This window comes from Carettochelys insculpta, chromosome 4 (genome assembly GCF_033958435.1).
Source record: "Carettochelys insculpta isolate YL-2023 chromosome 4, ASM3395843v1, whole genome shotgun sequence".
NCBI lineage: Eukaryota > Metazoa > Chordata > Testudines > Carettochelyidae > Carettochelys > Carettochelys insculpta.
The window spans coordinates 20,255,440-20,271,770 of NC_134140.1; the positions used below are offsets into that span (position 1 = coordinate 20,255,440).

General features: G+C 39.2%; 1 protein-coding gene across 7 annotated transcripts in view; it reads left to right on the forward strand.

The window, feature by feature from the left end:
* HTT (huntingtin) overlaps positions 1 to 16,331 on the forward strand; it is a 168,339-nt gene that overhangs the window by 133,482 nt on the left and 18,526 nt on the right. For 6 of the 7 annotated variants that reach the window (XM_074992401.1, XM_074992396.1, XM_074992397.1 and 3 more), the window contains 6 exons: positions 457 to 611; positions 1,023 to 1,162; positions 1,382 to 1,464; positions 5,953 to 6,083; positions 6,278 to 6,407; positions 11,809 to 11,964. In XM_074992401.1, coding sequence (XP_074848502.1) covers positions 457 to 611; positions 1,023 to 1,162; positions 1,382 to 1,464; positions 5,953 to 6,083; positions 6,278 to 6,407; positions 11,809 to 11,964 — 795 coding nt within the window. Of the gene's footprint in view, positions 1 to 456; positions 612 to 1,022; positions 1,163 to 1,381; positions 1,465 to 5,952; positions 6,084 to 6,277; positions 6,408 to 11,808; positions 11,965 to 16,331 lie in introns of those variants that run through there. The other variant, XR_012645326.1, reaches the window with a different exon arrangement.

Here is a 16,331-nt window from a genome sequence, read left to right on the forward strand (position 1 = left end):
TACTAACTTAAGAATATGAATGTATATAATTTAATTATGATAAATTATATTGCTGCAGTTTAATCACTATCTATAATGTGATCATACAAAGATGGGAATGGACCCATATGAACTTATCCATGACATGAAAGTAGGTGGATGGTTCTGGAAATATTAAAAAAAATATAAAGATATTCCATGAGACTTTAGGTTAAATCGTTATTAAATCATGTTCATTCCCAAAGAGTATGTGGCACCATACAAACTACAGTATAGATAAGATTGATGTGATGGACAGATTTTTGGTCAGGAAGAAACCTATGCTTTCTCATCAGGAGTGGTGCCAGGCTCCTTAGTGTTACTTTCCCCTGGAGTATTGAGAGAGCATCTATAGTGTCAAATTATATATTATACTGGCTTTGCTGGAAGTTGAGATTTTCCTTTTTCATTTTCAAATACGGTATTTTCACTTTGCAGGAAGACACAGAGAGGACTCAAATTAATGTACTTGCAGTACAAGCCATAACTTCCTTGGTGCTGAGTGCAATGACAATACCAGTTGCAGGCAACCCAGCTGTTAGTTGCTTGGAACAGCAGCCCCGCAATAAAGCTTTAAAAGTTCTGGATACAAGGTATTATTTCACTGATTCTGAAAGTTCATGCTTTTTTGTTAATAAGCTTGATACAGAATTACGCACAAGGTATCTTAGTCTGTTCATAATTCGCTCTCTCTCTCTCTCTCTCTCTCTGTGCACCCACGCGCACTCTGTCGTTTCTAAACCCCACAATGAAACAGTACACTGTTGAGCATCTATCCTTTTAAATATAACTAAACCTCTTCAATTTACATAGCGGTTGCCTGCTGTTTTTCTCTTCGTGTTTTTTCTAAGCTAAGTATCGAAGGAGTTCTAAGCTTAGGCAAAATTTCAGACTTGTTTAAAACTGTCAAGTTAATACGCATGTTGAATAATAAAATAATTTTCATATGTAGTTTTATAGGCAAATGTTAGGAAAACCATTAATGTGCTTTTCTGAACTTTTAGGTTTGGGAGGAAGTTAAGTGTCATCAGAGGAATTGTGGAACAAGAAATCCAAGTAATGATATCTAAGAGAGAGAATATTGCCACTCACCATTTTTATCAAGCATGGGACCCTGTTCCCTCACTTTCTCCTGCTACCACAGGTGAGTGCAATGATCATGTATGCTGCTAGTTCTTCTGTCCTGCAGTGAATGAAATGATGCCTGCTTGCTTTTTTTAAAAAAAAAATGTAACTTATCTGTGATAGAAAAACTTTTACAGGAATTACCATATACACTATTCTGAACAAATGTAGAAAAAAAAAAGTAGTTTTCAGGTTTATTGGGCATTTGTTTAAAAAGTCCTTTGTCTTTTTATTTTAGGTGGTCTTATCAGCCATGAAAAACTTTTACTGCAGATCAATACTGAGCGAGAAATGGGAAACATGGGCTATAAACTAGGACAGGTTTGTTCAAATTAATACATCAAGCCCAAACTTTTAAAAACCTTTTTTGTCTTTATTCTCAAAAATCCAGTTTAAGACTCTCATTGCTTAACCTCCAATTTAGACGTAGTAAACTAAGGAGAATTTTAAATCCTGATTGAAATTGAAACAAGTGAGGGGTTTTTTGAGTTGCAATAAAATCTCACTAGGGAGCTCAAATTCAGCACCAGGACTCATTATATATTTGTTAGCACTAGTAGAGTACTTTATCAATAATTGTGATGTTTAAATTCCCAATTTAAATATTTCATTCTATGAGTAAATTTTAAAGCCCTTTTTGAAAAATGTATTCCATTTTAAAAAGGCACAAATGTATTAGCAAAAACTTGTCAGTTTTGGCTACTAAATTTAAATAACATTACTATTACTGTTAAAAGATCTAACTTGCCCAAGTAAGTTACTACAAGAATAGGAAACTATCAGATTTATGTTGTCTGCTCTAGAACCCTTCCTCTCCCCTTTATAAATTGGGAGTATTTTAACTTCATGTGTGTGTGATTACTGCCTGTTAGCAAGGCATTTATTTTTCCTATAAGAAAATAATTACAGGTATAACAGTACCAATATTTTATTATAGGACTAGCAGTGCAGATGTTCTGACTGAGAAGGAACTTTTCTACCAAGTCACTATTTTTAGGTATTTATTGTCAGAGTTCAGGCCAACTGTCCTGGAGTCCGCCTTCATATCCATGGGTACTTAAGGACACCGTCTCTAGTCTCATGACTCTATAGCCATCAACTCTTGAGAAGAGATTTATGTGTCTCATTCCTGACTGTAGTTTTCCAAGGCTTCAAGTTCCCTGTATCTCTATGGCCAGCCCCTGCACTTTGCTTTCTCTCCAGAAGCTATTAACAGTGTTAACTTTTTCACAAGTTACTGTACAGCTCTTTCTGTGCAAGCACATTTTATATGTAGGTTGACACCATTTCAGAGAGAATCTATTAAACTGAAAAGAACTGCATGCATGCTAAAAATCTTACCAGAGCTTACCCCAACCTCAGGTTCTGATCAGTCTTTCAAAACCCACACCTGGGTTTACCTGCATTGTTACAAGTTCATAACTGCCTCAGATTCAGAACAAGAACTACCATGAATAGTTCAGTCTTTCCTTGATACTGCTTGGGCCTTTGATCTTGGCCTCACAGAACAGGTGATCAGCAAACAATAGTTCACTTCTAAGGGCATAGCTTCAGAAGTCTGGGTTTTATATAATCAGGGATTTGCATTCACCTCCCCTAGGACGGGGATCTCAACCTTTTTCTTTCTCAAGCCTTCCTGCAACATGCAGTAAAAATTCTACAGTCGAGCTGTGCCACAATAGCTATTGTTTCTGCATATTAAAGCAAGGGTAGCAAGGGTTACCTTGCCACAGGGTAGCAAGCAGAAGCAGTGCCTGAGGCCCCATGCCAAACCACAAAACTTTCTCAGGTTTCAGCCCGAACTGTTGGGGTTTAGGACATCAGGACTTAGGTTTTCTGCCCTGAGCTCCAGTGAATCTAGTGTTGGCCCTGCTTGATGGACACCCTGAAACCTGCTCACACTTAAGTTTTAGTTCCAAAAGTCCATTCTGTGGCACATTATGCAACAGTCTCTTGCACCCCCATGTCTCTCATTTTTCACGTCTCCCTACTCGAGGGGTTACATACATTCCCAGCTCATGATAATATGTAAACCATTCATTTTCTATAATGGACCCCCAAGGTTCATAAACTTAATATACTAAGGTGTCTCAAGGGAACTGCTGAAAAATGCCATAACTATTACACTTGTGTTCAAAAGTATTACTGCCCAAAGGCGAGTTTATTTCATCTGGAAAAGTTGCTTTTATTACAATTTTTGGAAAGAGGGAGTTGTGCCATGTGACTGAAATTTTTTTTCCCCACAATTTAGCTTTTATAGATTTATTGCTTGGACGCCAATTTAAATTCTTTTAAAATCTTCAAATGTCATTGGCTCATTCTTAATGACATACCTTTGATATGTTTCAACTAACTTTCCTGATAAAGTTGAGCATTACAGCATTATGCAATTTATACACACATTGTGCAGTCTTCTGTACTAGGGGTGCAGTTCTTTGAATATAGACGCTTGAGCCTCACACATTGAAGTAAATTGTCTTCTGGGATACGGTAGTTGTGTTTTGAACTTTTATTTTTTAATTGAAAAGACTCCATTACGGTAGCATGCTGCTGTGAAATTAAGTTCAGCTTGCATTCTAAAATATGCATTGCGTACTCTTGTGAATATTCTGGCAGTTAGAACTTTAGTTTTTAAGTAACTAATGTTAGTCTTATTTTTCTTTCTCAAAATAACAAACATTTAATCCTTATATAGAGATTAACCATTGGAGAGGATTATTTTCTACTCTCTTAAAAATTAAAATGGCCAAATCCATTTTTTTCACATCATTGATTTCCTTGACCACCTACGACCCTTTGTTCCAAATCAGAAGCCTGAACAAAAATTTAGCTGCTTAGCTTGTTGACTCAGAACTTCATCACTTTTCTGCCTGGACTGAATTCTACTTCCAACTTATAAGCCCCTGAAAGCGAAGTTCACATTAGAAAAATTGACATAAATAACCTTAATTGTTGAGTATAATGCTATATATAGATATTGTGTATAATGTATATACATATTAAATTGATAAATGTTAGATTAAAGGAAACTTTTCTAAGTAAATCTGTGGTAGTCCTGTTTGTTCTTATAAAGCTAGCTAATTTAATTATGACATAACTGCAATGCACTGGATAGATTTTCTAGGTTAAAAATCTTTATTGCTGCTGCATATTATCTTCAAAATGAGGCAGCAAATATGTAACTTCTTTGTGAACAAATGACGAAACATTTGGAAGGGACAAAAGAATGTAAATATACTTATGGAAGAAAAAACTTTAAACTATTTATTAGTGTGGAAACTGTTTTGCAAGTTAGAATTAATGGAAATAATTTCATTCCCTGATTAAAATAACTTTCTTACGGCTAATTGAAGTAAAATCCTATTTTGTAGTCTAAATTCAAACTAAAAATCCCCTCTCAAATTGTAATCCATATACAATTTGAGCTAGTCTCACTCTCTTCCTTTGGAGCACTTAAATATAATTTTTAAAAATATTTTGCTTTAAAAATTCAGAATTGTGATTCCACTTCTTACATAAAATATATTTATTGTGAGAAATTATGCTTTGTTAGAAAAATTGAAGCTGCTTTGTGATCAAGAAATACTTTCTTAGATTGCTTGTAAACACAAGGTGTTACTGCAGTCCGCATTACAAAACCAAAGTTTTCTGAATCGTCAAGCTGTATTGTACTTTGCTTATGCAGACGGCAACAACAAAAGTTCTGTCTAATTTCTAACTTTTTGAACTCATCAAAGTTGATACATTTAGCAAGAGCACCAGTTGCTTTTTGGATACTGATATCAGCTAGTTGTTTTCAGAAAAATAGAATTTTGACCTGTCATTGAGCAAACTAATGCATACATTTTCTTATAGCATGCTGGATGTGACTGTGATGCTTATTTATACATTGGTAAAGCAATGTTGCAAATATTTAACATGTTGAGGCCATTAATTCTAAATAAGTGCCTACATTTAGGCTTCTAAACCCACATTAAGGCACCCAAATGAAAGAAACCAGGTTTTTCTGCATTACTGAACAATCTATTGCTTTTATACCAGAACTACGATTGATGTTCTTATAGTTACCCTCAAAAGTGTATTGAAAGATGTTCCAGAATACCAGTTTTATAAAAAAAAGTTTACTTTTTTGCTTAGTGTTAAATGTCAGGGTTTCATCCTGTTGTGGGTTTCCCCCATTCCCCCCACTCCTCTAGACACAGCTAAGAGAAGACAGCAGTGTCACTGCATTAGCAGAAGTATTCTGATACCACATATTACTTAACCCTTGGATGTTTTAAATGTATGGTTATTCAGGTTCTCATCTTCCATCTCTCTTTCCTAACAAGCATTTTTTGTGATATTGCACTGGCTAAAACTTTTGCAGTTGGCAATAGAAACCAGCAATTGCTAACCTTCCATTGTCCTCTTTAATTTCACAGTAGCAGCACTTCCTCAACTGTTTCTAATTTGACACTAGAATATAAATTATAGAAACATTTTTGGCTAGAGAATTCAGGCCTTGGACTTGCTTCCCAGGCAAGATCCGATTAATTATAGTTATAGGTTAGTGGGTCTGTGCTAATGTACTAAAGTGTGCCATATATACTGCATGCTCTTATTGCAGCTGTATAAACATAAAACACATGCAACATAAAGCATTATAAAAATTAATTGTATAAAGCTTTTATAAATATCTAGAGATGCTGTACAATATTTTCCTCACCTCTTTTAGGTAGAAGAGTTTGTAGTTTTTCTTGTTCTAGCAACTTCTGTTTTGATTATGAAACAGCTAAATATTTTTCAAGTTAATGTTTTCTGATATTTAAGGTTTCTATACACTCCGTGTGGCTAGGAAATAACATCACTCCATTGAGAGAAGAGGAGTGGGATGAAGATGAAGAAGATGAGAATGATATGCCTGCTCCTTCTTCACCACCAACTTCTCCTATTAATTCCAGGTCACTTACATGGATTTTTGTTTGTTTGTTTGCCAGTTGAACAGACCGGTGCTAATAGTTCTTGTCTTTTGAATAAAAGAGAATTATCTATTGCCTTTTATAAAATGGGTGCTATGTAAGGATTCTTTTTTCTAATTACTTTGAAAAGACACACTACTACAGTGATTGTAATCTTTGCTCTTTATATGTTGCAGGAAACATCGGGCTGGGGTTGATATACATTCTTGCTCTCAGTTCTTGCTTGAGCTGTACAGTCAGTGGATATTGCCATCAAATCCCAGCAAAAGAACACCAGTCATTCTGATTAGTGAAGTGGTGCGATCAGTAAGTTTTTAAATAAATAAATAAATTAATAAATAAATAGTGTTCCGTATTTGAATACATTTCATAGTACGTGAGAGTTTACAGTGAGTTAATAAAACAGCTTTTCCTACAGTATGGAAAAACTGACTTCCTGTAATGATATCTCTTTCAATGGGAATGCGGTAGATTAAAATGTTATCGTTTTAAGAATTCATTAATAATTGAATATATGTAAACTTAAGATACAAATAAATGTTGTAAAAGAAGGTGAAAATAAATTCTTCCTTTAATTGTCTGTCTACTAAGACTGGAGTTCAGGATTCTGTGTTCAGCCTGTAATATGAGAGAGAATATGTGAAAGCAGAAGAACAAATCATAACTCTAAAGAAAAACAAGATTAGATACTAAGAGTATTATTGAAGCATCTGATGAGATCTATGATTATCGAGGGATGGAGAATTTGGGAGTGATTTTAAGCATTGAAATTTTTAAGGTAGTATAAATGGAAAGGCAACTATGTCAACTTTAGAAAATATTAGGATAAAAATCTTTTGCTGCAAAGGTAATGTGCAGTTTTGGAAATTTGGATTGATGGTGTTGCCAAATAGTAACCGTTGTTTGGACCCCAAAACTACGTATTTTAATTTTATAAGCCAAAAGGAAAGGAAAGGGGTTTTGTGAGTGTTTGTCTATGTATATTCTATCTCTGCTGGACATTTGCCCCTGAATTTAATTCGAGTCTTTTAGCTGCGGTGTCTGTTAGGCTGCGCCTACCTGTTTCATGCCCTGGAACTACAGCTAAATGAAGTGGATAAGGGTGTGGAATGACCAACAGAACCTCAATTCTTTCTCACCACATGCGACTGTAAGATTGAGCATAGTTAGAGATGTTTGATAACTTGCAATTGCAGTCCCTGTTCTTTTAGTTATTTGGCCAAGCTTTTGAAAAGGCCTCATGTAACTCACTGGTGAGTGTGTTAGAGACCACTTCTGTGCTGGTCCATAGAGCATGTTAGTTGTTACAACCCCAGTTTACACAGTCCTTGGCTTTGTAGCTAAAACAGAAGAATCTCATGCTTTCAGGTCTGGAGATCATTGACCTGGGCAGCCTTCTTGTTTCAGGTTGATGGCATTTCTGGGTATGCATGTAATGGGCCATTTCCTAACACTTATTTGAATTTTATAAAGGTGCCAGTGGCCAGAGCCCTCTGGATTTTGGGGGAATTAGAAAACCAAAAGAGGAGAATGGAGGACTTACGAAGCCCTGTCATCTCTTTAGTACAGCCACCAGCATCATTCTAGTTGTCTATAGATCAAAGCTGTTATTGGCACCCATTAGTGCCTTGCAGCATAACCATGCTCCTGTCCCATATCTGCCTATCCTTCGTGTTGAGTTTAATGTTTTGTCACCATTACCGCTATACTCTTACCTTCCTTGAAGCAGTTAATTTGACTGTTACTTCAAGAGCCTTCAGCCCATCTTAGAAGATCCATATCCTATCCCCACAACTTCTGGGGAACCATTTCTTTTTTCAGGAAGCCTGAAAAAATATTTCTGTTGGCCAGTGAGTGCTGGAGATAATAGGAAAATTTACTCCATGTAGATGCAGTTGCATCAGCTTCCTACAGCCTATCTACCTTTGCCACCGTTTTTCTGGAACCCCCTCTTACGAGTGTCTCTTACATTGGGTGGCACAATCCTTACTGAGACAATGAACAATATGAGGTTCCTCCTCAGTTTGTAAGTGAGCGCTTTTATTCCCATTACAGTAAACTTTCATACCCAGCAGCTGGGAGGTTGCTGGATATTCAAATATTCTGGATAATAGACAAAAGTATCAGAGGTTTAGCTGTGTTAGCCTGTATCCGCAAAAACAACAAGAAGTCTTGTGGCACCTTATAGACTAACAGATTTATTGGAGCATGACATTTTGTGGACAAAGATCCACTTCATCATATGCGTGCGGATAATAGAGAGGTGTACCTAACAATGTATAACATGAAAGAAACACAAGATTAGATATTCAGAAACAAAAATGTACGCAGAATACTTTATTTCCCAACAACATTAGTATTGTACACTATAACCTTCTACTGTATTTGCTGTATTTATTTAGATTTACTTTCACTATACTGTACTTATGAAAAATGTAACTATTTATGGTTGAAGTGTTGGTTATTTAAGACCGGATGATAGAAGACCATATATGAAAGCATGTACTGTATTTTCTAGTCCTCCAAAAAAGCAAGAGGCCAGTACCCTTCCCTGTCCTAGGCCTAAAAATCTAAACACGTTGATCTCCCAATTCAAGTTCTGAATTGTGACCTCAATAATTATCATCTGGGATCCTTTAGACTGGTGTGCATCCTGCAGCTCAAAAGCTGCAAGTTTCCATCTCTCCAGCACCCTGGAAATCTCTACATTTTGTAGTCAGTAACACACATTCAGCTCAAAGGTGCTGTCTTTTGATTTATCAGAAAGCCTCAATAACTTTAGAGTAATGTCTGTTTGTAATAGCAATTTATTTAATGTACCTTGATGACTGGAAGGTCAAAGGAACTTTTCCTTAATGTGACATGAACAGGCTTCATTATATTGACTCCTTGTGTGTCTGAGTATATTTGAGGTGGTCTAGGTACCACTATATGGGACAGTTAACCACACGCAGATGGTGGGTTACATATTCTCCAGGTTTAATCCTCAAAATAAACAAGGATTAATCCTCTCTAAGGTCTAGTCAGAAATTATATCACAGCCCTGTTGCAGCTTTGCTCTGAGAGTCTGTATACCTTGAGCCAAAATAGAATGGTCTCTGCCGATTAAGCAATGTCAAGAAAAATCTTCAATCGTAAGGACAGCTCTCTTTTAGGACACAGGGTCTTAAGCACATTTGTGCCAGTATTTTCCAGACTCATCCACATTGTTGTATGCATGGTTGTAGTCCTCTTACAGCCCACAACTTCATAATATAGACGTGAAGATTCAAATCCCCAGGTCTTGAAGGTGTTAAACTGGTGGAAGATATCACATCAAGTAAGCAACAGTGTTGCTTTCCACCGCTTCTTGTGAGGTGGATAGTGACCAGTGTTTCAATGCTTAGGTGAGCTCCCCACCTTAGCTATCTCAGAGTACAGGGTTGGAGGTCCCAAGAGGAGACAGTTACATACCAGTATTCTAGAATTCAGGGCAGTGTTTTTTACTTATATAGCTTTTCTCAGCCACGTTAGGGGCAAAGCATCCAAATAATGGCAGACAATATAGCTAATATTTTAGGTAAGTAAGTAAGTAGGGGCCAGATCCATTTACCAGTGCAAGAAAGCCATTATCCAGTGGAAAGGCATATCCATCACCAAATCCTGATTTGATAATCCACCTGCCAAGTTTCCACTACATTCTGGCAGATCACTTGAACAGAAATTTCTAACAGAACCACAAGTGGTTTGTGAAAGACTGATTGGGTCAGTGTTTTGACCAGCAGGATTTTCTTTGCACAGACGTATGTGCAGTCAAGAACCAGAAGTACAAAAAGTTCTGCTCTGCTGGAGGAGACAGTCCCAACTCCCTGTCTGATGTTTGTCTGATACCACAGACTGTTGGCCTATATTATGCCTTCCCTCTCATCTGTCTGGTACCTTGGCAATTAAGAAAGGTCAGTCAGTGCCTGGGATTAATCATTCTTTGTAGCTCTTGCCTGGTCAGGTAATAGAGCTCAAGAGGTTGTTCATGTAGTTCCCCAATAGCTTTCTTTTTCATGGGACTTAATCAGCCAGGACAGGGGATGCATACTTCATTTAGAGCAGACATCTCTACATCTCATGACATGGTAGCTGTCTCTCTGGTTTGTGTATGTAGAGAGAACCTGCTCAACAGAGGTGCCTCCAACAGGTCATATGGCACAAGAACGCACACAGCTTCTGGAGTTTTTTAGAAACTTCCTGTAACTGATATGCAAGACAACTAGTTTTACTAAGCTTTACTCTGTGACAGAGGCATCTCTGTCTGATGCTTGATTTGGTAGAGCTGTGATGCAATCATTGTTAGAATCCACACATTTTTTGTGACGGAGAGAAAGCTGTGCTAGTCTATGTACTTTTTGTTTTGATACTTATTTGTCTGTTTGAGTCACCAGATGTGAAACACACAGACAAACATTTCAAGAAAGGGACGTTACTTAACTAGTGCTGTGACTGGAACTCTTCCCAGATGTATTATTTATACATAGTCCACAACCTACCCTTCTTTCCCAGCTACTGCAGCTTCTAATACCACCAGAATTCTGTATTGGTGAAGGAACAGAGGGTTGGTTGGTCACTTCTCCAACTTTATGCCTTTTTAACAAGGGATCTAAATGGCCCAATGGGCGCAAATATGGCCAGAAGATTACAATCTTAGCCTGGAGCATAAGTGCACCAAATATGGAATATGTATTGAGATATATCTCAAAACCAACTTACTCTACAGATAAGTCCCTTTTTGATTCATCAGAAATATAGGATTGATAGTAAAAACTGCCCTGTTGGTAGAATAGAACATTAAGGAGAATAATGTTTGGGGGACCACTGTACATATTCAAGACTTAATTAACTAACACATGGAATAAGATAGTGAGAAATTCAGTGTAAGAGCCAGATTGCAGGTCCCATGTAATTCCTTGAAGGCGTGTCTTTTAGGCAGTGTCTCCACTAGCCCCAAACTTCAAAATGGCCACGCAAATGGCCATTTCGAAGTTTACTAATGAAGCGCTGAAATGCATATTCAGTGCTTCATTAGCATGCGGGCGGCTGCGGCGCTTTGAAATTGACGCGGCTCGTCCCGACGGGGCTCCTTTTGGAAAGGACCCTGCCTACTTCGAAGTCCCCTTATTCCCGTGAGCAGATGGGAATAAGGGGACTTTGAAGTAGGCGGGGTCCTTTCCAAAAGGAGCCCCATCAGGATGAGGTGTGCGGTGGTGGGCCGCGTCAATTTCAAAGCACCGCGGCCGCCCGCATGCTAATGAAGCGCTGAATATGCATTTCAGCGCTTCATTAGTAAACTTTGAAATGGCCATTTGCGTCGCCATTTTGAAGTTTGGGGCTAGTGGAGACACAGCCTTAGTGCTGTAACTAACTCCTGAAATGAATCGGGGAGCATTTTATGATGTTCTGTGTTACTGTTATTTAAGAGGTACCAGATCCTAAACTTTGCTTTCAGAAGTGTTTTAAGAAGAGGGGACATGAAATATTTAATTTTAAATGCGTGCAATGTCTTTCTACCATCTTGGGTTTTTTGTTCTTTTTAAAGGCTGATTGTTCCTCAAGCACACATCACAATAAAAGGAATTGAATTACTTTTTGTTGCTAGTGGCTACATTGAGCAAGTATGGTCTAATATTTTTACTTGATGATTACTACTTTTTCTAATCCATTTTTGTTGTGCTGACAGCTTCTGGCAGTGTCGGACTTGTTTACAGAAAGAAATCAATTTGAGACTATGTACATGACATTGACAGAATTGCGGAAGGTGCATCCATCAGAAGATGAGGTTCTCATTCAGTACTTGGTACCAGCCATATGCAAAGCAGCTGCTGTTCTTGGAATGGTAAGAAATTGTCAGTTAAAAGCTGTGTTAAGTCTGTGAATGTACAGCCATAACTATTTGATGCTGGAATTACTGCATTTTAGCCACAGAGAATGGAATATTTTCAGTGTTCTTGTTAGAGAGGAAATTTCATATTTTATACATTAATTTTCATCTATCCATTTTTATTTTTTTAACCACTAAAGTAAAATGCAGCCAACTTATAATTCTAGGAACAAGGAATGCAAGCTGTATCTACAGAATGGGAAATGTATGCTAGAAAGCCATGACCTTAGGAAAGATTTAGGGATAATGGTGGACATGCAAATTAACATGAGCTCCCAGTATAATGATGGGCAAATAGAACTAATGTTATCCTTATATATATATACAGTGATGTGATTTTTAACTCTGTAAACAGTATTGGAGAGACTGCTTTTGGAATTCTATGTCCAGATCCAGTGTCAACATTTTAAAAACTATGTTGGAAAAAGTGGACATGGAGGTCTAGAAAAGAACCACAAAAAAGATTTGAGGGATGGAGAAGATTTCTTACGGTGAAATTTAGAGAGCACAAATTGTCTAGCTTAGCAGAAAGGGAATTGTGACGTAACTGGATTATTCTGTCAGTGTTCCATGGGGAGAAGAGACTGGATACCAAAGAACTCTTTAACGTAGTGGAGAAATATGGAACCAGGTGTTTGGAAGACGAAGCCAGACATTCAGATTGGAAATAGGCACAAAGTTTTAGCAGTGACGGTGAATTAAAAATTGGAACAAACAGCTGAGGAAAACGGTGGAGTCTCCATCTCTTGATGTCTTCAAATCAAGACTAGATGCCTTCCTGGAAGATAAGCTATAGCAAAACACAAATTATTGAGCTCCATACTGGAGTAACAGGGTGAAAGGCAAGGTCCTGTGACTTGCAAGAGGTCAGCCTAGATCAGGAGTGTCCAACCTTTTTTCATCGGAGGCCACACAGCAATTTTTTACATGTTCTGGGGGCTGAATACAAAATAGCCCCAAATCACCACCACCAGGCTTAAACCCCTCACAGTCCCAAACTGCCCCTCCCCCAAGTGGATTACTGAGGATTAATTTACCTAGGAGCTCTGCATGCTGCTCCTCCCCCCCATCTTTGCTGGCCCATCTCCTCTTCACCATGGCTGTGCAGCTCCCCCGCAGCCCTACTACTCCCCCCACAAGCATCCCAGCAGGGGCAGCTTCCAGCATCCTGTTGTGCTCGAAGAATAGGACTCATTTGTTTTAACAGTCAGATCCCTCCTGCCAGCCTTTAAACCGGTTAAACTGAGTTATACTCCAGTGTCTCTCAACCTTTTTTTAATGAAGTACCCCTTTTTTTTAAAAAAAAAAAAAAGTGCAAGTACCCCGAGTACACACAATTTTCAGACAAGCACCCCCAGTCTCCCTTCTTTAACCCAATTCCCCCTCCTCCAGCCCCAGCCCCCCCCATACTATAATCCAGGGCTGCAATTCACCTTAGGGGCCGCTGCTCCCACCATCGCAGCTGCCATGCACTTCTCCATTCAAGCACTGAGGAGGGATGCATGCTCTGAGTATTTTATTGTTCAAAGAGCTGCCTGCAGCTCCAGCACGCATAACCACTGCCACTGCTGCCTGCCCCTGCAGCACTGAATGGAAGCTGGAGGAGCAGTCATGCAGCAGAAGTGGGAGCTGCAAATTGCTCTTTAAAGAGCCACATGCAGCTCAGAGCCATTCAGCCACCTTTTTAAAATGGCGCCGCTGCCGGCTCCATGAGCCGAATAAAAAGGCTCCATGGGCTGGATTCTGGCCTGTGGGCCTTGTGTTGGATACCCCTGGTCTGTATCTTATGTTGCCTTCTTGCCTTAAACTCTGAAACTGAGAGCTGCCTTCTGGTCCAGGAAGAGCCTCATTTGTAATTTTTAACTTCTTTGACAAAGGGATAAGGTAAGGCTATCTCTCTGATAGCCAACTACCAGAGTATTTGGAGTTTTAAAGATAAAATGTGACACCTTCAGTTACCACCCAAAAGCAAAAAGGGAATCTTTGCTAAGATGAGCAAAGATCAGTCTACAGAGTGGTTGCAAAGAGGTTAGATAGTTGCATTGTGTGAGGTATGTTGAAGTTTAGAATGGATTTTTTGAAGTTATAAAAAGAATGATCTTAGAATTCTAGGCAAAGGCTTGGAGACCCATTGCTACATCCATGCTAAAAGTGAGTGGCCATATTCCCATGATCAGCTGTAGATAGTGAAGGGTACCATTGTTTCTCCTGTCAGTGGAAAGTGCCTGAGCTGTAGCAGGTTCAAACAGACTCCACTAAAATTCTCATTCCATTCTTGAAGCTCATTGTAACTACAGCTGTTGCCATGAACACTTCACTTCAGACTTTTATAAAAAGTAGCTTCATTGCCTTCCTTTAAATTCCTCCTGACAGTTTTTATTGCTGTGATGAATACAGAAAGCCTGGAAATGGTTAGACATCGTGGCCATTTCTACACAGGCCACTTCCTTTGGGAGTGGCATGCTAATACAGGGAATGAAAGATGCTAATGAGGCGCAGATGCAAATTTTCTGCACCTCATTAGCATAACATCACGTGATTTGGAGTCTTGAAGACCGTTTTTCCGGACTCCAAAACGCCGTGTAGAAGCGCAGCCCCAGGGGGGCAGGCTTCTGGAAGGAAGTCCTCCTTCTGGAGGCCTCTTCTCAAAAATTTTCAGGACCAAGGGGCTTCCAGAAGGAGGACTTCCTTCTGGAAGCCACCGCGCTTCTACATGGCGTTTTGGAGTCCAGAAGTACAGTCTTCTGGACTCCAAATCATGTGATGTTATGCTAATGGGGTGCGGGGAATTTGCATTCATGCCTCATTAGCATCTTTTGCTCCCTGTATTAGCATGCCACTTGCGAAGGAAGTAGCTTGTGTAGAAACGGCCCTAGTGTGCTGCTCTTAACCGTGTTGTCTCATTGCACTGAGTGGATAACTCTGTTTCTGTTCACTTGCTGTCTTTGGGGTATGGACTACCTTGTCATGTTTATAAGTGCTTAACATAGAGATGTCTTGATCCTTGACTGGGGCCTCTGGATTTTACTGCAGTATAAATAATCTACATTCCCGCCTTCTAAACTCTTCTGCTTCTGTTAGAATTCTCTAACACGTTCAGCCTTAGGGGCTAAACATAACAGGTGGTGAGGAGGAAGCAGTGTCCTGACTGCCAGCTCTCCATGCATAAGAGAGAGTTGTTTCACTGGACCATCAATAGTGTGTCCCAGTGACTGAAGCTCCATGGTAATGTTGTCTGTAGATGCTATTTAGAATGCTTGCATGCCAAGCACCCCTGTATGTAAAAGCATACCAATTTCATGGTCCCTTTTTTCCAATTTCACAACCATAGAAATTTAAAAATTATAAATGTTATGATTTCAGCTATTGAAATCTAAAATGCCACGATGTTGTAATTGTAGAGGTCCTCACCCAATAAAATGTTTCTTTGGGGGTTTGGGAGGTGGAGGGCTGGGGTCTCAAGGTTACTGTAGAGAGCGTTAGGATACTGCTACCCTAACTTCTGTACTACTGTAGCAGATGGCAATACTGCCTTCCAAGTGGGCAGCTGGAAGGCAGCATTTGCCATCTGGGAGCCTGACTCGGAAGGCAGAGCTGCCAGCAGCAGTGCAGAAGTAAGGATGATGTGGTATAGTATTGCCCCTCGACCCTCCTCAGTGCTGCCTGCAGAGCTGGGTCCTCAGTGGGCAGGTGCCACTCTCTGGCCACCCAGCTCTGACGTCAGCAGCACAAGAGTGAGGCATGGTATGGTATTGCTAACCTTGTATTTGTTTACTACTTCTGGTAGTGCTGCCTTCAGAACTGGGCACCTGGCCAACAGTTGCCTCTTTCCTGTCACTCAGCTCTGAAGGCAGGACAGAAGGAAGGGTGGCAATACTGTGATCCCTCAGAGTCTAAGTTAACCTTGTGATTCCCCACAACTCCCTTCTGGAAGGACCCAAATTTTGAGAAATGCTGGTCCACCATCAAACACCTTTAGCAAAAGGTAAAAGCAAATAAGACTAGATTTTTACTGGGGGGACACCAGATTTTATGGTCTGCATTTTTTTGTGGCTGTGAATTTCTTAGGGCCTTATGTGCATACAGACCTTGGGCACATAGCCATCTCTTTCATGTAATAGCATTCTTCACATGTTCAATAGTTTGGAGGACCATGGACAGTTTAGAAATTTCTAGGAGCTCCAAGCCTACATATAAGGATGCCTACTATCCTTAGCTTAGTATCCATAACTTCTCTTACCTGTCGGTATTCGTATAAGACTAACTTGCTTTCCCTAAACTGAAAATATATTATCAGAGGAAAAAGTGTGACAACATTATCT